A 27,601-nucleotide genomic window follows, 5' to 3' on the forward strand; every position below is an offset into this window, starting at 1 on the left:
TCTTCCTAGTCCACACAGGTAGTATTGAGCAGGCCTAAAAGAAATGCCAGAAACTGTTGCTAACTGAATTTTTTTATTCAAGGCTACAAAAGCAAAAGTTTTATAACACTCAGGACTCCACAATACACAAAGTTGGAACACTCCATTAATGTAATACATCAAGCACCAAAGCTGACAGGATCTGTTCAAGACGTCATTTGGTATGTAAAGAAACCTGTTCCAAGACAACACAGAAGAACCACACAAATGGGCTTCAAACTTATGTCTAAATAAAGAAATATATAGGGGATGTATGAAGGAATGTTTAGGATGTGGCGACTGCCACATCCAAACCTGATTCCCCACCTGCACACCTGAGTAATGAAAGTTATCTTAATCCTGTTACCTTGAGTCCTGAATCCCAGACTTTGGAAATTTGGAAGTTTAAGTCTAGATACATAGAACAGTGCATCAGAGTCAAAAAAGTTAAGTCCTACTTTCAACTTCTGTCCAAGGTCGCTAACACAGAGGTAAAACACGAGTGTATAGGTGTCAGGGAAATCCTGCTCTTAAATTTTCAGAGAATTGGAGTTTCGGAGTTTACCTGGTGTTGCTAACAGCAACTTTATTGGAAATAACATATAGAATTGATCATGTTTCTGAAATAAACTGTAACCAGGGTGTTCCTATAGTATTTTGTCATACAGCATGAAACATTTTGAACCTCAAAACAAGACTATGCTATTCAGAATATTTATTGATAACTGTAAAATAATATGTTATTCAAATATACATGTAGAATTAATAACTTTCAGCACATCTTAATACTGCTAAATGAAATCAAGAACACATTGAGGTGAAAAATTATCTTGGTTATTCAAGCTGGTTTTCTCCTATTTGGATTCTTAGCTGTCTTGATCTAAATCAATAGAGGATGATTTACAAGTGTCACGCACTCCAGATAACATTTAATAATGAAAAAAAATCTAGTCTGACTTGAGCCTTGCTCATATGTACCCAGAGACTTCACACGTTACAATTCACAAGATAATGGGAAAAACCTGAATGAGAACAATGTAGTCAGCTGCCAAAGGAGTGTGTGATAAAGTCTCAGCTAAGATCTCAGTAAGGCAATCAAGGTCGCTTCCTACAAGAGCAAGCAAAGAAAGAAAGTGAGGGCACTAGGCCTCTCCCATGTACTTTTTGGGGGTGAAGCTCACATTCATCAGTGGTTCAAAACCTCTTCTGTGCCTTCGGTGCTGGAAAAGAACAAGCAACAGAACAAGCATGGCCAGAGCTATAAGTGCTCCTCCAATTGTGGATCCAACCATGACAGCCCATGCTTGGGTTTCTTCAAGGGAACCTGGAAATATGAAACAACTGAAGTGAGGACAGCCCATCATTCAATTTTGCAAGTTACACGGAAGACGCAATGTTTCCTACATGCTGATAATTGTGATTACTTGTGCAGCTTTGTGACCTACTGGCCACGGGGAAAGCTCGTAACACACCACGTAACTGAGACACATACCAGAGCTGGAGATGCTTCCTGCCAGAGGAGTCTAGAGCTGAATTTAAACATCAACAATTCATACAAATTAAAGTGTTGCGAATGGGAAAGATTAACACTGACAAAACAAAAAGACCATTCTTTCATCTAATTTGGGCAAAATTATGAATGATTTAAGCAATTCTTTCTATAGTGACATTTCAAGACAGCTGTTTCCAAGCTATTTTGGTCAACAGAAAACCCTCAAATTTTCCTAAAGACCACAAAGCAGCCTATTGTCAAACTTTTAACTAAAAACACTACTTAGTGTGGTACTGCTGACCAGCTCCAGATCGCATCTGCTGATTTTGAACCACTTCTGAAGAACCGCTGTCTTCGAAGATAATATTGCTTATTCCTATAATAACACTGCTCCATTTGACTGAATTTTTGTGTTTTCATTTCTGCTTTCAGAAGCAAAAATTGCCTGCTCTCCTTTTCTGAAGAATTCTACATATACTGAGATGGCAATAATCACGTTTGACAAAACAATCACCAAAAAAAAAAACTCTCAAGAGGACTGCACATATTTAAAAGTTTTTTAGACATATGGGTTAGAGGAGACAGATGGCTAAGGGAGATGTCACACTGACTATAAAAGCAACTAAAAGTCTTGTGCCCCAACCTGCAGTCTTCAAAAAAGTTGAGTACAATCATTCAAAAAATTAGTAAAGTCCCAAAATGAATTGTTTACCTCTTTACCACCTTTCAAGTAAGAATCTGCAATGTATTAATATATGTTTATTTCTAATGTGATTACCTGAAGTACAATTAGCAAGCTATTCTTTTAGATGAAAGAGAAGGGTTTGGATATAAAAGCTTTATTGTCTGAACACAGGCCATACAGACAGGGATAGATACCCTCCTTCACAGTGAACTAACAATATTTTTAGGTGTGAGTTGAGAAGCAGCAGGGTCAAAAGCTGCCCGTGTTCCTCTCTGAGTGCCTCATGCCAAAGGGGCATCCACATTTTCAAAGCAGGAGAGGGGGACATTAGTGCAAAGGGAGGAAAACTTAAACTCCCTAAGAGGGGAAGTTTAAATTTCCAGGGGAAATTCTGGGGATGCCCCTGAGAAAAGCACTGCAGAAGCAGCTAGCATGCCTCCACGAAGTAGGGCTCCCCTGCATGAATGCAGCCTGAGGACAAGGGTTTCAATCTTTTGCAGTCTATAGACCTTTAAACAGTCTCCACAGATTAAAACCACAGATATATGGTAAGCATTTAGAAGAAATTCCTGCCCACACAGGTTAGATAAGCACCTACTGCCTCTCAAAGTAATACTGGAGAAAGAAACTGCTTAGATTTAATCTTTGGGAAAGGAGCTGAAGCATGATTTTCATGCAGTTCTTACCCTTCTGCCTTTTACAAGTATTTTAATATCTTCTTGCAAAATTTGGATTTTGTGCATAAATACTGTGCTTTCTTGCTATTTTGTCTTTGTCTGATTTATGTCAAAGGTAATTTCAAATGGATAGACAAACCCTAAGACACATCCCAGCTATGGACACGAAAAATCTTTAAAATGGAGGGTTTACAACATAAAACACCCAGGTACATCTCTCCAGGTACCCAAATATTAATGTTGGGTAGTGAGCAGGTGAATAGACATGTGCATTTTGTGAAAGGTTCCTTATTTTATATATGCCTGTGCCATGGAAAATGTGAGCTGTGTCATGACTTGGCCAGGAACAGCGTCCTGGGACATACCTGGCAGGTCAATGGCATAGGTGTAGCCGAGTTGCTCCGCAGTTTGGAAAAGCTCATCGTTGGTCACCGGAGGGAAAAAAGGGACCATGTTATACAGCCGGTTGTGACCGATGGGGGCCAGCTCCTCAGGCCAAGTGTTGTTAGGGGGCTTGAAACGCTTCATCCACTCATCAAAGATGGCATCAGTAAAGGAGTGAAGGACCTGCAAATCCGGCCATGGGCATGCACGTCTATTAAGCTCTTTCAGAATTCAACCACCTTTAAAACACTCAACAAACGCACAGGAGGAACATAATATAATTTAGATGGGATTTACAGAATGGGAAACCAGAAGAGCTCATGAGAAGACTAAACTCATCTTCTGCATGGGACATTTTGCTTTACACACTCTTGTTGCTGCTCGTTCACAATAAGATCTTTTTCCAGACAGTTTAACATCAGCTGGCATTGAATGGGCAGGTGAATCTTCTCAGGTGAGGAACCACTGAGCTCATTCCAGTGAATGTGCCTTTCAAATATATTTTAGTCTTTCTCATCTCTGAACAAGTATGGAAAGTTGCAGGAAATTTGACTCCATCATGCTCATTTTAGAGCACGTGCCACCAGCTCCACAGCTCCAGGTGCCCATGAATTTGATCAGGTGAGTTTATAGATCTATAATTGACTAATACAGGAAAGTTGTTTCAGACAACTACTATGAATGTCTGAAACTAATTTCTGATGTACTCATGTTTTTTAATTACAACCCTGGGAAAAAACTGGAAAATATCCTATAGAAGATAATCTTTTGTACAAAATTACAGCGTACTGAAATTAATTTCATTGTGTAAGAAATAAACTAATGCAAGAATTAAAGAATTATTAGGGAAACAATCTGGAAAACCACTATGTAAGTGTTTGGACTAATTTCTTAAAAAAAAGATTGAAAACTTAAAGGTAAGAAAGAAATATATCTACATAATATATAGATATAATATACAAAGAATTTTTATATGTAATGTAAACACTGTGGTTTAATCTAACAAAGAGGAAAATAAATTGGCACAAATTCCTTAGGGGAGAAAGATGTATAAGCAGAGTCAACTACTGGCTTTTTATTTGCACATTGCTATTTGTGCTGCTCATGGCAGGGCAGCACTATTCTGATGCACCAGTGAAATCACATTTTTTCTATTTCCCAAGAGACCCTGATATCAGATGGACATTCTTTTAGCCTGTACATTTTGAAGCAAAGAAACAAGCCCCTCAATCTACTGCTTTAAAATAACTAGGCGCACTTTCACCTTACCTTGTTGCTGTTAAATTGTAATATAAGCCATTAAATTTAGATACCACCTAATGAAAGGATTCAGGGCAGCATGACTCAGAATAGCAGCTCTTCTCCCTAGAATCTTATTTTATATTTTACAGATTACCCTATTTTTCCTTTTTATTCAACCTTTACACAGGTGTGGCAGTGTTCAAGAAAAGATAAAGGATTCCTCCTTTTCTATTTAAAGGACTAATTTTTAGGGAATTCGCTTTACTTTTTCTGCAAATCTCTGGTGAGAAAGGTGCCTTTAAGCCACAGTCATGGTCAATCAGGCTGGGGGTAAAAGGCATACCACAAAGATGGGATCGTTGGCAGCTGCATGAGGGAGAGCGCTGGTCCCATTCAGGAAAGAGTGAACCAAATTATGAAGGCTCAGCATCGGTGAGTCAAGGGCTCCATCTGGTTTATCAAAGCCCTCCAGCGCATTCCTGTGGATGGGTAAAAGTACCATCAAGTAACCACATTTAGCTGACAAATGTGCTCGTAAAGAAAACCAGTGACCCAGCCAGCTCTAGAGGAGCTGAAGGACAAACCTGAAACTGAAACTGGAATTGCGGAAAAAGGGGGGCCTGTCAAACTCCTGCAGGGAAAGGCACCTCCTGACATCTTCCACCGTGGGCAGCTGCTCACTGGAGCCCTGGGGCGGCCTCCGCCGCAGCGGCCCCTCAGCAGTCCCGTTGCAGAGCGTGACCAGGCGGTTGTAGTCATCCAAACTGAGCATGGAACAGAGAGAGGCACAAGTCAGAAGAAGGTGATGCCTTGTTTGCTGGCTTTTTCTCACACAGTATAAAGAGGCCTCAGCTATACATGTGAGAGAGCAGAGGTTTGGGATGGACACCTCCTGTGGCAGCTCAGTTCACCTCCCATGGCCTGGCAGATTAATTTGTTGCAGGACTGTCACCATAACATGGCTTTCTGTGGCTCTGCCTCCTCTCTGGATCATCAGTCATTTAGACCAAAGGTTACCAGGTTCATTGTCCACAGAGAGAGGATGCTTTAGAAAAGGAAAGCACAACTCCCATCTTGCCTTCTCCCCTTCCAAGGGCTTTGGAAGAAGAGTTTTTGTCAGGCAATGTAAAACAGACTTCAACTTTGAATTGGTAAACTTTCACTCCTGAGTAAGGACTATTTTTTAACTCTTAACAAAAAGAGGAAAAAAATACTGAAATGTGAGCTGTGAGGGTTTCCCTTTCCATCCCTCATCCCCTTTAGAAGAAAAGCAATAGCAATGCATTGCATCTTCTTTTTTCAGGGCCTTCGAGAACAACCTGCTCATGCAGGGGTTACCCAGTAACTAATGGGGAGCAAATCTGTTATATCAGGGAGAGAAAGAGGGAAGGAGAAGAAAAACACTGTAACACTTGTGAAACAAACAAAAAAAATCTGTGCTGTTCAGTGTGAAATGAAACAGCATTTTCAGAAACTTCAGAAGTAAACAAAAGCTCTTCTTGGTTTTACCTTGACAAGGCTGAATTTAGTCACTTCAGTTTTCAAGAAAAAACCAATGCCCTATTTATCTTTGAGAAAAAGTAGGGGCAGGACTTAAAGCCAACTGGTGCCTAAAGCTGGAATTTCAAATATCTCTTTCGGTATCCAGAAAAAGAGACTCAAAAACCCTGAGCTTTTGGTACCTCTGTCTGACTAACTGCACACTGCCCCTGAGCTGAGAGAAGAATGATGCATGGATATTGTAACCAACAGCATTTTATGTCACAGCACCCCAATCTTGCATCCGAATCCCCTGTCAAAGCCTTGCTCTCACACAAGTCAGCACATTCCCACAGGGAGCTGGCAGCAAGCTCCTAGCTGGCTCTGTGTTGTTTTTCATGTGAAATCTCAGATACCTCAAAGTCAATCCCCAAACTGCATTAAATATACCAGGGTTAAGGTCTCATCCAAAACAACGTAGCAGACTTTTCAGCCTATCTCTAGCATCCTACATGCCAAAACAGTTTTCTTTTTCTGCTGCTGAGATGAGTTGGGTGTATGTTATAGAGAACCAACACACAAGCATTTCTTTGTTAGAAAGATACTTGCCAACATGGAAACTCTTCAGACTTTTGGCAGCCATAAACTGGCTAAATCAACAAAAATCCTGTACTAGGAGAATCATCTTTAAAAAATATACTTCCATAATACGAGAGAGAAAGTTTACACAGCACCATCTACACATAAACTGGTGGCAATCTCCAGTTTTAAAGAAGATGTCTTGGGTCCTTTCCTGCCACTCCCTCACACTGAGAGAGCAGTCCATGCTGTCAATGCTGAATGACAAGGTTTTTTCCATATGCGAACTTCCCCTGGATATTCTCATACCTGTTACAAACCACTTGCCACTGGGAGAACCTGGAGCTCAGGTTGATCAAGCCTGGGTCCTCTGGCCGTGATGCTCCAAAGAGCTGGTCGGTGCAGATGTCACACTCGTTCCTACCTGTGGCAAAGTTCCAGTACGGCAGCGCAAAGGACTCATTGCCCATCAGACGCTGCAAGGGACAGAAATGCATTAGCTGGGAATCACCTCCAAAGGAAAGAGAACGAAAGGGACTCCTTCAAGCTGTTTGACTGGATAGTTCACTCTATGTGCATTTCATTCTGCATTTCGGCTACCTGCATTTCACAGTGCCGCTCCAACTCCTTCCAAAAGATTGTGGCATTGAATCAGTCTAAGCAAAGACATTGTCACTAGTTCCCCTACTGTGGGGCTGCACTTCCTTTGGCCATGTTAGGCTTTCTGCCAACTCAGAGACCAGGCAGGAGAGCAGGAGTAGAGATAAATAGAGCCTTAAGCAAGTAAGAGGCTTTGAGTGATGTAAGCGGGTAATGGGTAAAATTGTGCATGTGGTTGGCTTTCGTTCCAGAAAACTGGCCCTGGGGAGGAATCAGAACTTGTGTTAATAGGGGAGTACAGTGCATTTGATTGTGCTTGCTTGCCAGATACGATTTCACACAAGCAAGATCCTGCAACTATTTTGATAAGCAACCATTCTCATTAGAGATCTTAAGGCTCCAATACAGAAGTCATGCAAATGGAAATGAGTCTATGCTTCTGCAACTGACTCTCGGGCATGTAAACATATATTTGTTTAAAAGGCATATTGCTAAATACATGTATGTATTAAATGTATAATATGTCATATTTAGAGCTGGTTTCATTGGAATGGTATCTCCAATATCAGCCAAAAAATATCAGTTACCAAGTTTTACATGAAGGTGTTGCTTCAATCTTATTAATAAATACTGTTACTTCACATCTTCTATCCTCTGTTGTGGAGATGAAGGGAAAAAATCTCCATGATAACCTTCACATCACTGTTCACACTGAGAAACCATTCAGTCCTCAGCACTCAGAAAGCACTAATTTCACTTAAAAAAAAAAAATAAGATCAGTAAGCAAATACACCTGGGACTTTGGGGGGAAAACTATCATAGGAAGTAGCTTACTCTCGGCTGGTTCAACAAGGTGACAGAGCAAAAGGGAGAAGCTGTGCAAGGAAAAGGAAAGGCTGTTCAGCTAACCTGCAGTTCCCTCTCCAGCCACAGCAAGTGGTACCTATGCCAAGTAACGAAGGCAGGTCCTTGGTGGGAGAAATCAATACCTTTGAAGGGGCGACCAGGACCTACAAAAGAAAGATAAAATAAGTGTTTAGGCTTCAAACGAAGCTGGAGAGAAAGACAGCACCTTCTTTTATTGCCCGGAGAGGAGTTAAACAAGAACCTTCTGCTCTGCATCTTTGAAAAGAGTGCACACATCAGAAGCTACATCACTTACTTGGGACAAGTGAAACAAACTCCTCTGTGGATATTTGCTCCAGTGCTTCTCAAAACTTCACATTCCCTAAAAAGTTGGACATTGTGAAGATTTCTTCCCACTTTAGTGGATTTTGATTTTTAAAAAGCAGTTTTACTTTCTAAAACCCTAACTCCTTGCTAATATGTGCATTATCTCATTCTCTTGCTCTGCTGCAAGACTTACACCATCCATCTATTAAGAGAACCTCAGCATTTTCCATGCCAATAGTAATCTGGAATCCTTTTCCAACTTTCTTCAAATTGTGCTTGTTATTTCTTGTATTGTCCTTTTGCTGGGTGAGTGGTGAGAAGCTTCAAACCGCATAGGGGTTTATCACTGTAGAAAGCTTCAAGCCATATATGTATTTATTTACCACTGCAGCAGCACTAGAAGTTGCCCCTTTCCCTTTCCACATGACTGTCCTGTCCCCTGAAGGACCTTTGCTCTCGCTGGACCACAGACTGCTTCCTTCAGCCCTGCAAAATGGAACTGTGTCAGAGGGGCAAACTGAATGAAAGCCACCGCAGAGTAGAAGTCGCCCTCCAGCAAGGAGATAGATATGGGCTGTTCAGCTTGCACATGGGACTGCCAGGTAGAAAAGCCATACTAGTTGGTGCTCCTCCTACAAGAAGTAGGCTTTGGGGAATGGGGCTGGTATAGGTACTTCTGTCTAGAAAAGCAATGAGGACTAGTAATCTGGATTTGGGAGAAAGCATGGGGTTAGATACCCAAACCTCTAACTTAGGTTGGTTTTAAAAGGTGACTGTGGATAGTCAGGCAAATCCCATTCTTAGTGATTTGGTGAAGGCCACAGAAAGCAGTAACACTCTGGTCCCAAATATCTCTGCATGGTCTGTGCCTTCACCACTGCAGAACTTCTTTCCCACTGCCACTGCACCTACCTTGTCCTATGGACTGGGAACATCTTTCTGAAGTCAGTCACTGCCTGACCACACTTCAGTTCACTCAAGTGAAGACTGTGCATTGCTCTCTGTCAGATTGAAGATGCACCAGGAGTGCAACTGGTGTGCTCCAGCTGCCATGGGGTGGGGGGACCAGACCACAGCAGGTCCAAAGGACATCTCCCTCGATTACTGATGGCCACCAGCTTCTCACCACCAACTGTTTCTCTACAAGTCTCTACACCAACTGCTCTACAACTCTATACCTACTACTGGGACTCAGTGCTTGATGAAGCAGCACAGCTGTGTTAAGCACACACCTTCGTTCAGCAGTGGTACTTTCACCCTTTTCTTTACCTGCAAAGCCCATTGGAAAAGAAAAGCACTAACCCAATAGCGTGTCTCTGACTGAGTAGTAATGAAGCCAAACAAAGTAGTTATAAATACTACAGTTGGCAATCTGTGGTTCCTCTCCGCTTGGACCAAGCAGACTTCTCCAGTGCTGAGTTGCAATGACATAGTCTGGGTGAATGGTTGTCTTGGCACGGTCTAGAGCATCGAAGAACTGCTCTCTCTCCTCTGCTGTCAGGGAGTGGAGGTCCTTCCTGACAACTGCTGGCTTCCTCCTGTTGCATTCGGGGCCGGTCCAGCCAAACTTGCATTCACCACAGTTGTAGCCACTAAAGTTTCCTGGATCAAGAGAGAACAATCAGTCATGATGTTATGAATCAGGGAAAACTAACAGTGAAATGCAGAAGAATTAAGAATTAGTGCTCTTCTTCCCCAGAGATGCAGGTTCCTGGAAAGGACAGCAGCTGAGCAGACTGGCAGCTTTGCCAATTGACTAACCAGAAGGATGGCTGGCCCGATTCCCAGAGTCACAGCAGGGCCAAGAATCACACTCAGCCAGCTGGGGAAGTGCTGGGTAATGGGCTCGACGCCCTGAGGTGCTCAGAGCTCTGCAAAGCCCTCAGGCACGTGAGGACTCTCACTGAACAGAGAGCTGAGCAATTGAGGTTAAGCCGGTGATGAAGTGCTTTGCTCGACTAGCTCTCAAGTACTCCTCTGCTTCCAGGATCAAACCCAAAGCAGGGTCAGTTCACATGGATCCTTAAGCACAGAAAAAAAAATCCCTAAACAAAACAGTTCTCCTAAGGACAAAACTTATGAGAAACTAGTGCCTCTTAACAGTGTATCTGGGGCCCAACACAAACCAGGACAAGCACCAGGGTTGCTGCTGGTCATGCTTTAAGCATTACTAAATAGTGCTGCAATAACAGCCTGAGAAACACTGCACTACTGTCGTTCCCTGCTGGCACCACTCCTAAGGCAAGTAATCAGGTCCGCTCGAGGATATTAGCTCAGACTCTCTGATGAGATGGAAGAGCCCAGGAAAGCAGAGCTTGCTTGAGTGTGGCCTCTTGCACGCTGTGGCAGATAGCTGGCAGCAGCAGAAATGCCCTACTGCAACTTGCTCCCGGTTTCTGGGGGAGACGGGGAACAGCCGGCCATTCCTGCGGTACACACCTGCCCCCTGCCTGTGTGCTGGCAGGCTGCAGCAGTGTAGGACAGTGGGCAATGCTGCCGGGCAGGGGGGAGCGGAACGGCAACCAGCGTTCCTCTGGGATCTCCATGCAGTTCTCAAAAACCTGCTCTGACTCCTTAACCCTCCTTAATCTCCCCTCCAACTCCCCACACACTCACTCCACAACAACCATGCCAGTTTTTTTCCAAAATGCCACAAAATCTCACTGCTCACCGCACGTATTGGTGCTGCTAGATCCGGGACTAACATGGGGATGAGGAAGAGTCTTACGAAAAGTTCCCAGATGGGCAGATGTCCCTAAGCTGTGGGCTTGAGCTTATGACCAGAACAACAACTAATATTAAAGCAAGATTTCAGATTGTTAGGGGCTACAGGGCTTATTACCAAATTCAAAGACCCCCAAGGTTACAAGGGCTGTTACCAACAAGGCTCCGAAGCTTATGTCTAGCTCTTAGGGTAAGGGCTGCTGAACTGTAAACATCTGTGACAGACTCCTGTGAGACCTGCCATGATATGAGGATTCACTGTAGAGTTTGGACCAACCATAGGTTGGTTATTGTTGCTTCAGAGCCCCTGAGATCTCTAAGTTTACATGTTATCATGAAGCTGAGGATCAGTGCTAAGGTTAGGGACCACAAGCATGAAGACTTCAGCAAGGTTTTGGATCATGCACATCCTGATGGCATCCCATGAGGACAATTCCCAGATGTATGGCTTACGCTTGTCATGATGCAAGTAGAAGCAGCTGGGTTCAGCTGCCATGTTCCAGCTATGAGGGAAGGCACCCAAAGCCAGGGGTCTGCACTGGCTAAAGGGGATGAAGACATACTCCACAAAAAGCAAGTAGGTTATAGTTATATGAAACAAAGATGATTGTATGGATGGTATGGATGGGGGGGGAGGGGGGTGTGAACATGGAAGATTTATTGGATCACAATATCCTCAGGGTCCCATCAGAACAGCACAATTACTGTTATCATTTGGTGTAGTCCACTGTCTGTGGCTTGTTCATTCTTCATGCCTCAGCCTAGCTATCAGGGCCCATCACATACTCCAGCCTGAACTGGCCAGATGACAAAAATTAGGAATATCTTGCAACATTGCCTAATCAGGCCCTGTATACTTCTCAAGTTTCAGTCATGGACCATGAACTTCTTGAAAGCATTTGTTGACCCCTCACACTCAGGTACAATCCAATCCTTAAGAGAAGGAGGAAAAAGCAGGAATTAACCATGAAAAAGATCTGTCAACAACATCTTTTGAGACTGCCAGTTATTCCTTCAGTCATTCAAAGGACCCTTCTACTCACAGTGCTGGATAAGCATCAGAGTGAAATACAGCACTAACAGAACCAAAGTCAGTGCAGGGCCAGGTCTGTGCTGTCTGGGCTGGTACTAGAACAAGACACTCTTGGTCACTTGTTGAGGCTGTGATGGTGCCTATTCCTCTCTCAGGAAGGGCCCTCTGAATCTGTGCAGGTCTTGATGCCTGAAATCATTTTACCAGACAATATCCATATTTTAGGTATACTCTATGCACCTCCTCAGGCTCTGAGAAGAAAGTTGCAAAAGCCTGAAATGATGATTTATCTTCATGGGAAGAAGCTTTTCTCCAACTGTATGTATGTGGAGCCAGGTGGAACAATGACTTCTCACCTGTTTCCCTTGGGCAGGTGCTAATTATATCCAGTTGATGCTCTGCAGGATTTTCTCCTGTAACCACCCTATCTATTAGGGAATTAGAGGTGTCCATTCTTTCCATCACTTCCCCAGTCACTTTTCAATGGGGAATGAGCTGTTACTAAGTGAGGAGGACTGCAGTGGAGACTTGCAAACAGGAGACAATTTCCAGGCAAAGTGGTATTTCACACTGCAGTATTTCTGCTGATTGTGTTGAACATTTTTGTCACATCCTCAGGTCTATTTGGCAATGTTCTATTGTCAGAAACACACAAAACAACAACACTTCATGATATCAAAACTTGCTTTTTGTCATTTTCTTTCAACAGACTCTGTGCATCACAGGACTGCCATTATGCAGCAGCTGAAATGGCAAGAAGCTGATGGAGGTCTGTGGGATTTCCCACATTGCGAACAGAAATTACTGCAGTAATCAGACCCAGCTTTCTCATGACCCACCCAAAACACTCTTTCAGCATTTGTTTCTAAAGCACTCTACCAGGCCTCTGATCTGGAAATTATGCATTACTGTTTCCAGAAAGTTCCTTTACTGCCGTGTGCACTTCCCACATGACAGTGTTGTGAAATGGTGGTCTCTTGCAGCTTACCTTCCTTGTCTGCTCTGCTGGTGGTACAGCTCTAGGAGAGCAGGAAAAGTAATCTCATGATAGCAGTATATAGCACACAGTAGATATTTTCAGTAAGGCAGTTAGACCCTTTCAAGATCCTTTTGCACACAGGAACTATAGGAACATGGAAGGGTTCATGCCTTAGCATTTTTTCACCTTCAGTGACTAACACATAAGAACCCAGTGTACTACTTTCCTGAGGCTATGCCAGGAACAACAGAGATTATTATCATCTCTTGTGGTTTCCAGAGAACATAGTGTGGGAGGTCATTCTGGTACACAGCAGGGAGATCATATCTCTGTTGGATGATCCCAGCTTGTTCCACTGTTTCCAGGAATGTCCATTTTGCTGACACTGGTCAAAAAAATCATCTGCGTCTTCTCCACTCACCCTTTTGTCTGGAAATGGGATCACATGCCTTGGGAGCTGTCTTCTTCTGTACCTAAACTCAGCAACATTTAAGGTGCTCTTCCTCAGTCAAGTTGGGTGAATCTGGCTGTTTCTGTAGGCACTGTGACCATGCTACTTCTCCCAGTGCGTCAGTCCATGGCCACGGCACTGAGTAAAACACACTTCTAAATGACCTGACACTCGGTATGTGCTCATAAATATCACTGGTGTATGCTAACACCAGTCATCACACACCACTGTAGCTTCTTCTCAAGCCCAGAGGTTGCCTGGGCAACCAAAAAGCTTCTATTAAAAAATAGAGCAAAGTTCATCACATGCCCATATGTAAACCTTAGAAAGTGGAAGCAGAAAAAAAGAATGATAATTATGTTTAAGTCCTCAGTGAACTCAAACTACGTCATTGTTTAACCACTGTGACAATCTGCATTAGCAACCACATGACAGACTGCAGTGGTTTTTCACAATAGTCTTCTGTACTGTGTTTTTAAAATGCTATACCAGACCTCTATCCCAGCAGTACAACATTATCATTTAGAATTCAAAATAGCATTTAGTTCACAAGACTTCTATAACAGTTTTCTTATAAACTAAATTTAGCTATCACTGAAATATTGCTTTATTGTGTAAACAGCTACAAGTCTCGATATTCAAGGTTGGACTCATGTACCCATCACTTGGTCTAATTCAACACGTACACCTTATTCAAAAACAAATTAGCACATTCCCCTTCACACAGTACTGCACACTGTCAGGATCTGTCATCAGGTCATTTCAGTTTAAGAATTTATATATATTGAATAATATCAGGTGCACCCAAACCAATTGCAGAACACATTCAATAAATTCAAAACTGAAATTAGACGAGAACTAAAAACTCTTTGCTACCTTCCAACTACGTTCATGCCATAACCCCATTTTTTTTTTACAGAGATGATATTTTTGCTGAAACCAACACATTGAGTGAAATGTGCAGCATCCTGACAACAGACTTGCAGTTGCTGATTGACCATGGCCCTTGGCACAAAAAGTGGGAAGCAAAGCTGGATCTTTCTTTTGTTCTAATCTTGTTCTATTTGTCCTTAGTTAAAGAAAAACTAATGCATATTATCTGCTGAAGCCTAGAAATGGAAAAAAAATTATCTGATCCCATTATAGCCATTCATCCATACTTGTGTTTGGGATTTTCTTTCTTCTTTTTGGTTTGTCTGGTTGTCGTGGGGGGGATTGGAGGGGCAGGGGGGTAGCGGTTGCCATAAATATTCAGGACCCAGACCTGGATAGATACCAAATAGCCATTAGCTATGTGACACATTCAGTTGGCACCATCTAACCAAATTATCAGCCACATGGTAGTTGGAGTTCCCATAGCTTATCATTCACACAATTTCTAAACTATAAATTAAACAGTGCCAAGATGGAACATGACTGTTTGTCTTGTTAAAGTGCTAGAAAGAGCCTTGGTGGGGTTGAAGTTTGCACAATACAGGAACCATTCCAAACAGGCAGTTTGCACATAACATTCACTTGGAAAACAGGACACCTTAATAGCAGAGATGTGCACTGTTCCATGTCCCTTTGAATGAGAATGTTTAAATTATGTTACCATATGTTACCTACCATTATGTTACACAGTTAGCATAACTTTGGATGCCTAATAAATACCACACGTCACGCCACTTACAGCTGGTGTGCAGAAAACCAACCAGTGTATTAAACTGAGTGGAAAAACAAAACACAAAAAAACCCTAGTGGACACTGAGCCACGATCACCAGCACTGTAAAAGCATCAGATCTAATTCAAATCCCACACGGCTGTGAACTTCTTAGCATTCTCCCGGAAATGGTTTTGCATACAGCATCAAGCAGAGTACAGCCCAGGAAAACTTTCTGAAAGTCATGCTTAAGGATGCCTTTCACTTACTGTTTTATCACTGGTATATTTAGATTTAAAAAACTGCAAAGAGAGAGAGGAATCCGAGGGTTTTAAAGAGACGAGGGGAGCAGCCAGCTAAGAAGTAAGGCTGAAGGAAAGGACGCTACATTCTGTTCGTGTAACTTGGGATCCAGTCCTGCAAATATCAAATCCCAGGGCTTATCTCTACTTGGACAAGCAAATTAACGTCTGACTATGCAGACCGTGTCTGTCTCCACTGCTCTTCCAATTTATTCCCAGGTTTTGATGCTCTGATTAACTGCATAAATATTGGTGTATGTCCATGTGATTCAGTGTTCTTCTGACCCAGGATCTGTGTCTGTTTGTGATACCTGACTTAAGTTTTGGAGGTATATAAGAACCTTTGAGATAAAAAAAAGTGCATCCTTTTTTTTTTTTTGCAAACCATCTGGAAAAGTCCTTTCACACAGGCATTTGAAATACAGTCAAGGAAGAGATAAAAACTGATGCATACTCTAAAGCCTATTATTTTGAGGCGTTTCAGCAACACCATGTATCCATTTAAGTCATCTGCCAGTACCTCTCTGTTTCCAGTTGATAACTGCACTGGAAAATTTAACCTCTGGCTGAAACTCTCTGCAGTGCTGCCTTCTCAGATTGGTCCGGGCTTTTTTGGTAGTGAGAGCCAAGGTATATTTTAGACAAAACCGTTCAGCTTGTTCTAAGAATCAGGCTGAAGGAAAGCAGTTTATTCTTCCCATGTTAGAAAATTCAAACAACTTGATGTTTTCAACAAGAAATCCCAGGCTTCATTTGAAATGGGCCTAGGAAGAGACTTCAGTGGCTGGGACATGCCTTTTGCCAGACTAGTGGTGCCATCTCCTGCCAGCCCTGCACAGGAGTCTGGGCTGAGGGTGCAGTTCCTGCTCATTTTAACCCCCCTTCAGCCAGGGCTGTTGCTGAGAAAGGATCCTGATACCTTATCCTGCCCTGAGCTCACCTTCCTGCTCACTGCCTCCTGCCAGCATTAGTGAAGTGGTCTCATCAGAACCTTTTCCCTTTGGCCAGGTTAACCTTCAAGCACATCTGCTCCCAGATCCATTTCACCTCCAGCATGCAAACTCAGGAGCCTATGTAAAGTCACAGTGAGAAGGAATAGCTGGAGATGAGGAGGAAAAGCGTGGGATGGCCTCTTTGGTGGTTGTACAGACACATTTTGGATCAGTGTAAGAGACAGATTTAGTTAACAAACCTGGAAAACGCCCTGGCCTGACATCAGGAGACTTGCAGTGCACAGGGCTATGTCATGCTGCAAACTACTAGTCCATGAGGAATGAATCTTCAAACAATGCACACCGATCCAACTTCACTGCACTTGTGATTAGATCAGCAGTGATAGAGGTTTGAAAGCAGCACTGAAAGGTCCAGAACCCTGCAGAGAAAGGGGATCACTGGCTACAAGGACAACTCCACAGGCAAAGAGGAAAACATAAAAGCTCATGTGAGAGAAAACACTTCTTCAAACCTGCTGCTCTGAAAAAGTACTAATAGTATTGTCAATATGGATGAATTTTTAGGAAAATGGTAATATTTGAAGCCTTCTTTGTGCCTTACACCACCAGGAATGTCTCTGGCCTTTGGAGCAAGGTTAGTAGACCCCTCCACCCCCATAGCCTCCCCCCAGCACCCATCTCACCTGTGCATCGACAGCTGTGGTTGAAGAACTTGAGGGGCCACCGTTCCCGGTCATCCACATTTTTGAGAGTGTAGGGGCCACTCCAGGGCTGAGTGTCTGCCTGCACACCCTCGCACTGTCCCCTGCCCTGCAGGGACCCGCAGATATTGCCTGGCTCTGTCCCCAAGGGCGGGCAGCAGCGTTTCAGGCGAAGGGCTTCCACTGTCATGCAGACACGGGGAAACTGTGCCTGCACCTGTGGGGAACAGCAGCAGCTTAGGTAGCCCAGCCCAGCCCAGAAGAGCCACCTCAGGGCTCCCATTACAGCTGGGTGCAGGCTCTGCCTCCCGGCTGAACCTGAGTGAGAAGAGCAGGGAGATCTCTACTGTGGGACAGCCTGGCCTCACCACAGCTCCATGCCCCGGCCAACCAGGATAATAACTCTTGCTGCTGAGGATGCTGGTGTTGGGTGTTTGTTTAATCCCGGCCTCTAATTGCCTTGAATGCAGTTCAAAAGACGGGTGCTTTGACTCTGTGGTGCCTGCCCAGCAGCCACGGCTTTGAGCAGGGTTTATATAGAGGTTGGGAGAAGCCCTCATTAGGGGGATTAGCACAGCACAAATCCTCGTGTTTTGCACATGACATCAAGGGCAGAAAAGATGCCAGTGTGAAAGCAAGTTCTGCAGGTTCTTGCAGCTTGTCAGGAGAGTGAATTCCTCAGATTTATTTCTCCAAGTCTTTTATGAGCTTTGAGAAATTGATGGTCTTGTTTTAGCTGAGGTGGCTGGAGAAACACATTTATTCTTTTAATCAAAACCCTGTAAACAGATGATAAACAGAAGAGGAAACCTCTTCTCTTTTAGTTCATTCACTGCAAGATAATACTTTCCATTAAAGCAGTAGCAGTGGAAACTAACTGGAAGTGCAGAGGATAGAGGTGCATCATTAACAAAAATTAATAAATGTGGTACTATAAATTTGGGATGGAGATTCCACCTGCCAACTGCTGAACTTCAGTGCTTGCACTGAAAACATCTGAGTGGCAAGCGAAGAAAGGTTTCCTTCCTAATAGCCTTATTGCATGCAAAATAAATTATTTACCTGTTTTAAAGAGTGAATGGTCCTTATTTGCTCTCAAATCCTTTCCCCATCATTACATCAGAGGTCATTGTAGAGCTGGTCTGGCTGTTAGACTTTCAGAACTGTCACAGCTGAGCATTTATTACCCACCTGGCAGGAGACAGTCTATGAGATTGATCCACACACCAGACATGCACGTAAGTGGTTCTGTTCAGTACACTGACAAAAATATCCTCAAAAAGCTCCTAGTATGCAGCATTTCTTGCCCTAAATGCAACTCCTAGAGCAATAAATTTAATAAACAAAAATAAAGTCATGATAAGTGGTTCTGTGAGTCTGAAGCAACAGCTATTAGTTCAGGTCCACCATACTAAATAAAAACTGGCAACTCCCCCTGCTTCACTGAAAGCTTTCACTACCTTCCCCCTCCACAGAGCTAAACAACAGCTCTGTTGTTTAGCCATTTTTATAAGCATGTATAATGAAAAAAGCCATGGTCGTGTCTGTGCTATTCAATATGGATGTTCAACCTCACCATTCTGCCACAAGAAGTTTTTGATCTATGCAGCAAATTATTGCCATCATATAGACTAAAGAGTTCATCCACACTGTGGACACTGTCATCAGCACTTCTAGGTTCTCAGATCTTTATATCAAAAACTTACTCTTTGACAGATGAACTATGATTCTACCTCATTTATGGAGGCATAAAGCGAATTAGCAGTACCATGTATTCTGAAATGGGTTTCAACTCGCCTCACTTTGGATTCAATTTACCTGGAATTGGCTTTTGTCTGCTGCTCTTGACACAACGTGAAAAAGACAAAAACTGTGAATAGGCACTGGAAAAACATGTTGAAGAAGCTCAGGAGTTATGAATGGAAGCACTGGCTCAAAAACCATCTGAACTATACTCCTCCCCATCCTACTCAGCACCCAAATACATCTCTCTGGTGTGTGAAGGATCTGTCTTTGAATCTGTGTTAGACAATGTCTTGTACCAAAGACATTGGTTACCCACATTATCCACATACTATCTGAAAGCAATTAAAGTGAACACTCACTTATCAGCATCACTGAAATTAACTCAAAACATACAGATAGGATTCAGCTAACCAATCAAACCCCTGAACTGATGGGTCTATACAAAAATAGAAATATGCGTCCAAGCAGCCATTTTAGTCAAAGATGGCTCAATTCAGACACTGATAGGAAGGTTCCTACTGCTATTTGAGACCCTATACAAGACAGAAAGAGTCAGGGCAGAAAAAGGGGAGGTACTGAGGCAGGCAAGATAAGGTAAGACAAGAAAATGGGCTTCTAATGTAGTACATGAGGAAGGAGAAATCTGCTGTTTTCAGAGAAGCTGGAGTGTGGAGAAAAGGAATAGCAGGTAGAGGATGACATGGAAATTACTTAGTGTGCAGGGGAAAGAGAACTGTGAGTAGAAGAGTGGCACACGTGTCGCTTTTATTATGACTACTTCCCTCCATCACAACTATGTAATTTTACAAAACTGGGAGCACACTACAGCATGCTCTTCTGGCATAGATGTAGCACTAGTCTCTGGTCCTCAGTAATGCATTAGCATTTTAGGAGGGGGGTACCCAGACAAATGGAAAAAGGACAGACAGATCCCACATCCTGGTGTCACTGTGTCGCCAACAACGGTGGTTCTCTGCTGCTGCATGACACACCATGAGGAATACACTGAACAAAATTACAAAAAGACAGTTATCTTTCAATTAGTCATTGGGAAACCAGCAGGCACTGTCTGTTCCTTAGTGCATCACTACTGAGAAGTTCCTCCATTTTACCCACGCAATCACACTTAAATAAAGGAGCTGTTGTTGGGGCTGCACAGAATCAGCACTATTTCAGCTTGCAAATTAGCATCCTGAATGGCTTTCTATTTACTATCGAGTTTTACTACATCTTGAAAAATGAGTAGTGCTGTGTGTTGGTACTACTGCCCTGAACTATCAAGGGAGGACTTTTCAGGCATCAAATCTGAGCACATGAGCCATGCCAATGATCCAAACTGTGATTGCACTGCCTTATCCACACGCACTGGGCTTGCATGCCACAGTTTGGCAGACAGGGAGCTACAGGGGTGGCTTCTGTGAGAAGCTTCTAGAAACTTCCCCCATGTCCACAAGAGCCAGTGCCAGCTGGCTCCAAGATGGCCAAGGCCAAGCCCATCAGCAAAGGTAGTAGCACTTTGGGGATAACAGATTTAAAAGGGGGAAAGAAATTACTGCAAAAAAACAACTGCAGACGGAGGGAGGAGTGAAAATATGTGAGAGGAACAGCCCTGCAGACACCAAGGAGAAGAAGGAGGGGCAGGAGATGCTTCAGGTTCAAGAGCAGAGATTCCCCTGCAGCCCCTGGTGCAGCCCATGGTGAGGCAGCTGTGGCCCTGCAGCCCATGGAGGTCTACAGGGGACCAGAGACTCACCTGAAGCCTGGGGAGAACTCCACACCAGAGCAGGTGGATGCCCAAAGTGGGCTGTGACCCTTTGGGAAGCAGGCTCCTGGCAGGATCTGTGGAGAGACGAGCATCTGCTGTAGCAGGCTTGCTGGCAGGACCTGTGACCCTGCAGGGACCCACACTGGAGTAGTCTGTTCCTGCATGACTGCATCTGTGGGAAGGACTCATACTGGAGAAATTCATGGAGGACTGTCTCCTGTGGGAAGCACCCCAGGCAGAAGCAGGGGCAGACTGTGAGGAGTCCTCCCCTGAGGAGGAAGGAACAGAAGAGACATGATAGACTGACCACATCCTCCATTCACTGTTCCCCTGCACTGCTGGTAGGGAGAAGGTAGAGAAATTGGGAGTGACATTAAGCCCAGGAAAGGGAGAGATATGACGGGAAGGTGTTTTCAAGAATTTATTTCTCATTACCCCACTCTGATTTGACTGGTAATAAGTTATACTAATTTCCCTGAGTCTGTTGTGCCCATGATAGTAACTGGTGAATGATCTGTCCCTGCCCTTATCTCAACCCACAAGCCTTTCTCTATATTCTGTCTCCCCTATCCAGCTGAGGAGGGCATGACAGAGTGGCTTTGGTGGGTATCTGCCATCCAGCCAGGATCAACCCACCACACCACACATCTGAGCTACTGGGTCAGGCTACCACACCTGAAACTGTGTTCAATTTTTAATTACAATAGTTAGGATTTATGCTGAAAGTACAAGAAAACAGTATTTCAGCAACCTTGCAGTCTGGATTCATGCACAGGGTCACCCCCAATAGAAAACTTCTCAGCCTGTCATCAAAGGCTGGCAAAGAAATATATCCATATGCCAACACATTTTTGGGATAAGTACATTCACGTATTTTTGTGGCAAGAGAGGAAATAAAGAATGCTCAAAGGTACAGAAAAAGAAATCACTAAACACAATTCACACAAGTAATACAGAATTCCTGACTAGTAAGTAGGCAGCAAGTTCACATTTTCTTTGTCAATGACACTATTGTTTCTCAGGCTCCTTCTACTCTACTCAAGTACCGATTAGTATCAAGCCAGAAAAGTATTTAGCCTGTGGAATTTTGGAAAGAATTTTGGTCAAAATAAAACATTCTACATATAAACTTGTGTGAAAACCAGTATATCAACAGAAAGAATAAATAAATTACATGATAATTCATAATGACTTAAGAGATAACAAGAAGAAAGACAATTTTGCAAGGAAAACTGCAGCAGAGGCTTTCAGACACCTGTGTGTGTTCTACATTTCCTGAGTCTCCTAGCAAATTTATGTCCTTGGGATCTCTCAACACAAGCTACTGCCCTGTCAGCACCTTACCCTTTGTCTCCCTGTCCTGTATGTGGGAGAATGAGGACAACATCTGGGAATGTCAGAGCAGCTCTGAAGATCTCATGATCCTGCTGCTGCACAGAAACCCTCTTCATATGAACAGTCTCATCATCTCCTGGCTTCTCATATTTAAGTTATTTATCCAGTCCTTTTCTAATGCATGGAATTATTTTCCTGAAAATCAATTTATATGCTACAACATGTTCACATGTTAGAATAGAAGAGCAACTCAGAGAAGAACAATCTGCTCAGGTCTCATGGAAAATACACCAGATGAATGCAGCCAGGAATTAAACCTAAGTTAAAGACAGTTTCACAGTCTTCCATGAGTTTTCTTTCCTCAATAACCACAGGCTGCTGTACGCTATCAGTCTGGATGCTAGATACTCAACCTTTCCTTGCGTCACCAATTTCACATGTCATCTTTTTGTGGATTTACCTGTAGGCCTCGAAGTGACAGAGAATGAAATTTATCTCACCTGATGTTAGACTTCTCTTGATTACTGAAATCTACACTTAACCAGTCACTCAGGGTTTCCTTTGTAGGATACTCTCTTAATGGAGAGAAATAGCTGGGTTTAGGTGCAATTCACTTGGCCTGCTTTCTGTACTCACATTAGGAGTGTATGAACTGCACCACACAAGGCCTAAACTCAATTTATTTATTTCTTGTAAAGGGAGCACTGGTTTCAGTGGTAGGTACCCAATATGCATGAGAGGTCTACATTTAGACAGATGAATCCCTCTTGGATTCTTCATGGATTCCTCACTGGGCCTTGTGGTCTGGCTACACTTGCTTCCCAGAAGTCTGGAGCTGACTGCAGTGGGAATTACTTAAAGACACACATTTCCAAAGCTCTGAATTTGCTAGCACTTTGCTTCTCCCCTCCCCAAAGACACGTGCTAGCTGAAGCATGTACTCTGCACAGCTTGCACAGGAAGATCCTACACTCTTACACTGCTCTGGTAACACATGCCTGCGTCAGCTCTGCCAGATCTTTCCACAGCCTTAAATAAACATTATTTGTAGACACATTTTTACCCTTTTAAGTCAGGTGTTGCCTTACTGTGGTTTTATGCATTTCTGTCTGAGATAATAATTGAGTACTTCCATTTCTTTTGTAAGATCTTTCTTTCATCCTACTTACTCATTCAAGATGTCTGAGAAACTTCTTCGGTGATCATGCTAGAGTATCATCATTTGGTTTATGAGACTCAGAACTCTGTCACTTTCTAACTAAACAAGCCAAGCACACTTTTTCCAGTGTCCATATTATGCAGGAACATGGATATAAGCTTAAACAAGTTATAATTTAGATAAACACAATGCTGACTGGCAGATTAAACTGCTGCTGTGGTAACCACCTACCCAAAGACATCTTTATCTTCAGAATTATTTCATCATCTTCTAGCCCAGACTCACAATAAAGGCAGACTTAGAATATAAAGTATGATTCACTTAAGGAAGCCAGAATCTGGAAGGTAAGAGAACTAAATCTCAGTTACCCTGACATTCAGCAATACTCTATGGAAGGAAAGAAGCACCTCCAGGGAACAACACACCCCATTCTCAGACAGACCTTGCATCGTGGCAACATCTTCTGTCCTAATTTCTCTGCCTTGATCGTAAAAGGAGGTGAGGGTGACTAGTTTGAATTCAGACAGACACTAAAATTCTAAATGTCTCTGAAATCCAATGAATATCACTAAATGGCTGTGGTAGGGGAGGACCTGATCTACATAGAGTAGATGTATGTCAGTTTACAAAATGTGAAGTGAAATAGGTAGGATAGAGTCTCTCATCTCATCAATTCAGCTGGCAACAAATCGTCCCTGTCACAGGGAAAGAAATATGAAGAAGGAAATTCAGATCTGGCTCCGTACCGCATTAAAAAAAAACCCTGAAAGATACGACAAGCACAGTATTTGAAATAATATCAGAAATTATAGAGTCATAGTATAGTTTTGCTTGGAACCTTACATTCAGCTTTCCAGAGCCTGTTCCAGAAGACACTCTTCTCTCACAGTTTTTACTCAAAATACTAATGCTACTACTTATCCCAATAGAAAATATTAAATGGAGCAAAATATATTCATCCCTCATGATATGTAGTCTAAATTCCAAGACCATTGTTGGACAAAGTAATGAATGCTCCCTTGCTTTAAGCAAGAGGATGTACACACATTCAAACAAAAAATATAATGTTTCCCCTGAGGTTCACTGAGGAATAAAGACAGCATTGATGACCATAGCAGGACTGAAGGCTAAGGTTTCACTTAACTGCCCCAAATTTGCCTTGTTAACTGTACCATAAATTCTCTAGTTCTACGTTACAATGGAATATGAGTCCTATATTCCTAGAAAAGCATAAAGTAGGAACTCTGGAATATATCACTGGGAAAGAGAAAAAAAAAAAAGAAAAAAGAAGGAGGGGGGGAAAAACAACAACCACAACCCAAAACTTCCAAGGAACGGGATCAGAAAATGCCTCCTTAAATGAGGTTCCTGAGCTGAACTCAAACAGGATAAAGCTCTCCTAAACTTCTCACTCACAGGGGGGCAGGGGAAATAAAAGACTTGAATACAAATTATCGGATTGTAGAAATGCATCATCAGCTGAAAATTTTTGTTGTCTTTTTGACTGCATTTATTTCCCAAAAAATTGAAAAACACCATTCTAGTTCTTCTACAGGATCAGAAACCAAATACACTATAACTAAGATTTGTTATTAAAACACAAAAAAAACCTAAATGTGACTCCCGAGTCATGTTTTCTAAACCCCTTGTATCTGTCACACTCTGTAACTAAATGAGATTCACCAGATGTCCATAAACAGTGAGGGAGACAAAGTCAGAAACCTTTCAGTCAAGAGACAGAAACAAATCTTCTCTATCAAACAAACCCAATTTTTAATCCAAAGAGAAGGAAATTTTACTGCTGAGAGGTAGAAAAGACAGAAACATATATCAAGTGCAGAAATTCCTTCAGGGACAAGGAGGAGACTTTTTAAATCGGGTAGATGTGCAACTTAGGGGACATGGAGGAAAAAGAGGAGCATTTCACACGAGGAACACCTGAACTTGAGCCTATGGAAAACACCAGGCACAGCAACTTTTGTCAGAAACTCCAAATAGAGGTATTTCACAGTAAAGCTTTAAGCTTCATTATTTGTCGTGTTCTGTGACTGCAAGTTCTTGCAGCCTGCAGCAGAGCTAGGATGTGGGGTACACCTCTCTCTGATCCTCTCCTTCTGCCCCAGTTTTCATTCACTTAAAAGAGGAGCCAAGGATGGCCATGGAAAAAGCGTGTGGACCAAATCCCCAGATTTTGAATCTTTGCATAAGGCTGAAAAGACATTGTAAATTTTTTTTTCCTCTGAGTCCCTGTGAGGTGTCAACTTCAGTATTTGATGGACATTTAAAAAAGCATATGCAACTATATCTGTAGCAGCAGAGAAGCTTCCCAGCTGCAGAGAAGGAACTTTGTGACGAAACATAAACGCTTAGTTAGACAGCCTGTATTTGTGTCCTAGCAGGGGGTTTCCTCTTTAGGGAAGAAGCTGATAGAAAAATAAATGGAAATGTTTGCTGGCAAGAAGAGCCCTAGAGTGCAGCAAAAACGACTGTGTAAAGAACGTACAGCTGAATGAAGAAATGCCTGAATATTCTCTGACAAGCAATAAAGCAGCAACACTTGAGGCTTTTTCACAGAACCTGCCAAACCACATTAGAAATCTGCATCAAGCCTGCAAAATCAAACAGACAGAAGTTTAAAAATTCCAGAATTGAGGTTATCTCTTAATTTTATCCTCTTCTTCCACATAAGACTTTAGGCTTTACTCAGTGTGTGCAATCTAAATCCCACACCAAACAAAAAAGATATTTTCTTCTCAATGTCCCCATGGCTATCATCTTTAGTATTTTGGTGATCCACAAAATTTCTGTTTAACATTACAAAAGCTCTGAGAACGGGTTTACCATTACAGGTAATATTATCTTTACCTTTAAAACAGAAATTTCAGACATTACCACAGCACATATCTGTCATAGATCCATGTGCCTGAGTACTCCTGCTAAAAATCAGACACTTTGAGGGGGTGAGGGTGACCCACTCTTTTCCTGCCCCTCAAGGAACTCAGAGGCAGGGGGGACCAAACCTCCAGAGCAGCACTGGTGGGTATAGCCAGACCACTGCATAAAAGCAGTCTTGGGGCCACACCCAGGCCCCCCAGCTGAGCAGCACCTGCTGGCCGCTGTCTCCACTGTGTCCAGCTCTCCCCTCCATAGCAAACGACCTTGGGACAAGCTGTCTCTCAGGGTGCCACTGCACAAGCCAAGCAGAGAGTCAAAGATCCAGCATCCAAGCTTGCACCATGACTCTTTTATTCAGCAGTGTGGAAAAGGCCAAAAAGTAAGCACCCATTCTCTTTTTTTCCTTCTTTGATCACATATCTGCAGGAAATTAATACCTCCCTAATTCATCCCCAAAGCACCAGAGAAGTCTTTGATGAATAACTGAACACTTTTTGCAAAAAAATTAAAGTATTTTTGATATCACACTCAGAGGAGTTGTAAGTGATCATTTTAACATTTCCTTCTGTCCCTGAGTACTCAAGTGTGCAGTCTTAATGTTATTTCAAAACCTTAAAAAATCTTTAGGAAAAATAGTAATATTAGCAGTTACACTACCCCTTATCTGTCTTATTAGTAGGGATCTAAGTACCACTACCCTTGCTTTGTACTAAAAGGATGTTTGTCTGTAGTGAGTGTTCCTCGTACTAGACAAGTAATTCAAATCAATGATGTGATGCTGTGCTTAGAAAAGGACCAGTGACACCTTTTCATGCATAGATGAAAGATGCTGAACAGAGAAGTAAGGAGATGCTTTACTGCTGCAGTAGTGACACCAATATTGAAAGTCCTTTTTCCGTGTATTGTTCTGATGTCAGTGTATTAAAAAGGTTACCAAAAAAATTACCCAAAAGCAGGAGAATATGTCTTAAAGAATCAAAGAATTTAATTTCTTTAGCTTACTGAAACAAAGCTGGGTGCTGACTTGGCAGTTTTGTGACTACCAAATGCCAGGTACGAAGAAGATCTCTGATGTAACAGAGAAAAAGTTTAACAGAGGGCAGGACCAGATTAAAGTATATATTTGAAAAAATTGCAACAAATTACCAAAGACAACCAATGAACTCTCTGCCTCTTCATGTCTTCAAATCAAAACCAAACGCCCTCCTTAAAAATATGCTTCAGAAAATCCAAATTGTTTTTCTCAACTTACAAGTCAAGAAAGGAACAGGAGGAAACAGATGAACGGCAAAGACTAGGTGACATTAATTACCAGTTCTCCTGGCCTCGAAGCTATTCCTTCAGCTTTCTGTGAAGTAAAGCAGTTTCAGCCATCTATTGACAGTAGAGGAATAGTGAGGTCCGGGAAATTTTGAACTGCGCTCCAGATTTTGGCAAGAAGCAACCACTAACCCTTCCGTCCTTGTCCCCGTCCCAGCCCTCTGGAGCCACCCTCTCCCTCCCTGTCCCTTCCCTCCCACTCATCCCGCCCCTCACGCACAGTTTCACTTTCTCTTCTCTCGTCCCTCCCGCCGTCAGTAGTGGGA

General features: G+C 42.7%; 1 protein-coding gene across 4 annotated transcripts; it reads right to left on the reverse strand.

The window, feature by feature from the left end:
- Positions 1-54: 54 nt before the first annotated feature.
- DCT (dopachrome tautomerase) lies at positions 55-27,572 on the reverse strand. Of its 4 annotated transcripts, none has more exons than XM_039556077.1 (11): positions 27,556-27,572; positions 20,615-20,700; positions 18,178-18,306; positions 17,098-17,894; positions 9,632-9,931; positions 8,066-8,166; positions 6,866-7,032; positions 5,083-5,262; positions 4,842-4,977; positions 3,238-3,439; positions 55-1,342 (listed from the first exon to the last, which is right to left on the reverse strand). In XM_039556077.1, the coding sequence occupies exons 4-11, from the start codon at positions 17,396-17,398 to the stop codon at positions 1,161-1,163; spliced, it is 1,569 nt and encodes a 522-aa protein (XP_039412011.1). In that variant the 5' UTR covers positions 17,399-17,894; positions 18,178-18,306; positions 20,615-20,700; positions 27,556-27,572; the 3' UTR covers positions 55-1,160. The 4 variants fall into 4 exon arrangements, with proteins under 4 accessions (XP_039412011.1, XP_019138199.2, XP_010392359.2 ...); XM_019282654.3 differs by lacking the exon at positions 27,556-27,572 and adding an exon at positions 27,328-27,445 and having other exon boundaries at positions 17,098-17,332; XM_010394057.4 differs by lacking the exon at positions 27,556-27,572 and adding an exon at positions 27,328-27,445 and having other exon boundaries at positions 17,098-17,860.
- Positions 27,573-27,601: the final 29 nt, after the last annotated feature.

This window comes from Corvus cornix, chromosome 1 (genome assembly GCF_000738735.6).
Source record: "Corvus cornix cornix isolate S_Up_H32 chromosome 1, ASM73873v5, whole genome shotgun sequence".
NCBI lineage: Eukaryota > Metazoa > Chordata > Aves > Passeriformes > Corvidae > Corvus > Corvus cornix.